At 33.6% G+C, this 3,882-nt stretch overlaps 1 protein-coding gene across 1 annotated transcript; it reads right to left on the bottom strand.

Annotated features, from left to right (window-relative positions):
• Positions 1–225: 225 nt before the first annotated feature.
• PCYB_002480 (hypothetical protein) lies at positions 226–1,439 on the bottom strand (the record flags this gene model as incomplete). The annotated part of the gene is made up of 3 exons (XM_004227669.1): positions 226–438; positions 570–631; positions 773–1,439. The coding sequence occupies 3 exons, from the start codon at positions 1,437–1,439 to the stop codon at positions 226–228; spliced, it is 942 nt and encodes a 313-aa protein (XP_004227717.1).
• Positions 1,440–3,882: the final 2,443 nt, after the last annotated feature.

Raw genomic sequence — 3,882 nt, 5'->3', positions numbered from 1 at the left:
AAAAAAGAAAGGAAGTAGGGTGGGACAAAATGGGGGGAAATGTCATTTTGCTCTTTCCACACTTCATAAAATGCGCGGTATCCAGAGTTTTCAGCAGGAGGAGAATATTTCCACTTCTTTGTTTTCTTCAGTTTTCTACATACTATGGTAGCCTATATTCTTTTTCTGCACTATATTATTATTACTTGTTCCTTCCTTCTTTCTTTTTTTTAAAAAAAGAGGAACTTATCTAATATAAGGGACAGAATATACTGTAAAATGATCGGTAACACTTTCCGCTAAATCAGAATTTGAATATTCTATTGTTGAGCCCAATATGGAAGAACCTTCCGTAGAATTTTCCCTTTCCATATTGTATCTACGTTCTATTGATTTTATTCTTCTGCCTACGCTGTTGTTTCCAAAGTGGTTTCGTATTCTAGAAAATATGGGGGTATGCTAATGGGAAGAAGGGTGGGAATGTGTATTATATACATATGTAATGTAGTCTATATTCATTGTTTAAAAAAGGGAAAAAGTTATTAATAATCATATTATTTATATTTCACATATTGTGCCTCAATAGTTACCTTATATAGGAAGAATAGGATTGCGGGAAGTCCTACTCCTACTATCGTAAGTGCAGTGGACACTGGGGAAGTAGAGGAGGAGGACGGTGCACTTCCTTGAGGCTGTAAACTTGTTGCAGATGCAGGACCAAGTGCTCCCTCAGGGCCCCTCTGCAATAAACTACCAAACCCAACTTCTGTAATCTCCCTTCCATGCTGCGTACCTGTATCACCTTCCTCTTCCTCATTCTCATCGTCCTTATCCTGAGCTTCTTCCTTGTCTTCTTCTTTCTTAACTGATACACGTTCCAGTTCAGTTGCTTCTCCATATTCTAATTCTAAGTCCCCGTCCTCATCAAAATAACGTTTGTACTCCCCTATAAGATGGGCACAATACGGCTCCTTACTATAGTTGTAAATACTCTGTATTCCCTGATAAGCCGTCTTAACTGCTTTCAGGTATTTGTAATATTCCCCACTACATTTACCGCTACTTTTTTCTAATTGCCCTTTTATAGTTTCATGATCCACCGAGAAATCGAATACTTTTTTTCCATATTCAAAGAGGTTTCTGCTAATATTGGGGTATATATTAGTGCACTCCCATCCATGCCCCAGGTTCTTCAGTACACTAGAAACTAACGCGGTGGCATTTAGACTATAATCATTTCCCAAGTGCTCCTTTATTTTATCAATTATCCAATAATATAAAAACTCGCAGCGATTGTGGTAGTGCTCCTCACTTTTCCCCATGTTCAATGCGTAACAGTAGGCTTTCAGAATATCACCCTTATATGTATTGAAATACTTATAGATCCACCAATTACTGTCCATTATTATAGTGGCGTCACATTTAGAATTATTTGCACTGTTCCCTAATGCTCTATACATTTGCCTTGAAGGTAATTGATTTACTTCCTTGTCCTATATAGGTATAATTAGTAAAATTTATGCATGCATGAGCTGTTAATTCTATCTATGGTAGCATGCAAAAAACACTACATACACACAGAAAACACTACATACATAGCGCTTAGTTTTTTTCGTTTAAAAAAGGGACATACCCCTGGTATTGTTGTCGTCGTTTCTGGTGCCATGGTTTATGTACATTTTTATGTATATATAATGAACTTATTCTTAAATATACTCCTGTTCCTATATTTATGTGGAATATATATGTGTGAGAAATGTGTTTTTCTTTCATAGTATTTATGAGCGGGTATATATACCAAATTTCTACACGCTCATTCATATATTTATTCCTCAATGTTCAAGGGACGATAATACAATATATACATATATATATCATAATTATTTTAAACAATTGAGAAAGAAGTCAGAACAAATACGTTCAAACAGGAGAATTAAATGAGAAGGAGGAAAGGGTTTAGGTTTAGACTTCAGGGTTTAGGGTTTAGGGTTTAGGGTTCAGGTTTTAGGTTTAGGTTTTAGGGTTTAGTGTTCAGGGTTTAGGTTTTAGGATTGGGTTTACGTTTATATTTAGTTTTAGGTTGTGGCTATAGGTTTCATGGTTAAGGTTTATGGTTCTAGTGTTATGTTTGATATATCGTTCTGCACGTTCCGCGTGCGCAAAGCAGATTGTCATATATTAATTTATGACCTGGCCGGAAATCAAAAATAACTAGGAGGAACGTAAGTCAAAATGCGTTAAATATATATGTATGTTTTTAAAATGAATGCATATGAAATTATTCATTTTTAAATATAATAAAATTTCGAATTAGTACTCATGTAAAAATATTTGTAATGTTTTGAAATAAAAAAAATAACTGCTTCTTTTTTTCAAGGCAGTTTTCAAATTAGTAGTGAATGCATCTAGTATTCAGCAAAAATAAATATGTAAATATATGTATGTACGAGTGTGGCGGTTTATGTAGAAAATGATTCTGGAACTTATTTCCAGCAGGGTTTGCATCTTCCTGGAGCACCGAATTCTCGGTTCTCTCGATGGGAGGTTTTTGTAATGTTGTTGCAGCTAGCAAATCAGCCTCACTCCCAATCACGTATTATATACATATGTAATAATATGTATGCACTGTGGTTGGCGTTTATTTTATTTTTTTCACCATGATACGCTTGCCTGTAAGTGCTATTTTCACCTCGTTAGAAGTTGCTCGCAGCGGAGACAGCATATATCATGGGAAAAAAATATGATGCACGATTATTCCATACAAATAATGCGTAGTAATATGCCTGCGCGAAATACGAAAAAACATATCCCTGCGCATATAAATAAATAGTGCACTGCCTTGGTTGTCCTTCCTTCCGACAACAAGCGTGTATATATATTATATATATGTTTATATATATAATATCCCCCTTAATCTCCTTCCTTCTAAAGCGGATTACTTGGAACGGCGTGTTTGTTAAACTCCACGCCAAGGGAATATTCCGTTGGAGAAGCTGCGTGCAGTTGCAATGCACAGAAATGTGCGCTTCCTTTCCGCCGATAATCACCATTCATTCAGTTAAGAAGTTAAAGTTTCAAAATAAAATGAAACACAAATGGGTGGACTTACAAAATTATTATGAAGAAAAATGCTAAGTGTTTTTCAAAAAAACAAAGGTAGCAAAAGAAAATCGGCCTTTGTATAAATATATGGCACTATAATATAAGTTACAGCCCATAGGAAAGAGAAGACCCTCCAAAAAAAATAAAAATATATAGCCAGTAAACACGCGTGATGGGTAGGCAAATGCGGATGTACCACTTCATTTAACAAACAATTTGGGAGGGAAGAAAAACAAGTGGTCGGTCTCTCACATTTGTTCATAAAAAAATTGTTAACAATTGGTGGGGAGGAAGAAATACCAAAGTGGAAAGAAAAGTTGAACACGAGGTGAACATACCACCAAATTGGCAGTGGATCAGAGTTTAGAGTGCACTAAATATATTTTTCTATGAGAAACCTTATCAATAATAGAAAATAATTGAACATTAATTTAATATAAAGTAAATTAATTTGATTTATTGCTGAATTATAATATAATTGAAATTTCTTTTTGTCTGTAATTTTTTACAACCAATAATCATACTTATAATTTTACGGAACGTATTATAATAACATATAGGACACGTTCTACGCTTATATAAATCCTATATTTTTAAATGAAAAATATATTATTAATGCATTATATATTTCATTAATATATTGTAACATAACGCAAATAATATAAAATTTTAATTTGTGAAAATTGTAATAGCTTTTACCCAACCTATAAATTCCGTTAAAGATAGAATTTTATGACTCTTATATTTTTTTGAACCAATAATACATATAAATCAAGAATTTGGAATTAAAATAAGAATATT

This window comes from Plasmodium cynomolgi (genome assembly GCF_000321355.1).
Source record: "Plasmodium cynomolgi strain B DNA, scaffold: 0125, whole genome shotgun sequence".
NCBI classification, from domain to species: Eukaryota; Apicomplexa; class Aconoidasida; order Haemosporida; family Plasmodiidae; genus Plasmodium; species Plasmodium cynomolgi.
This window is presented reverse-complemented; position numbering and strand designations above follow the sequence as displayed.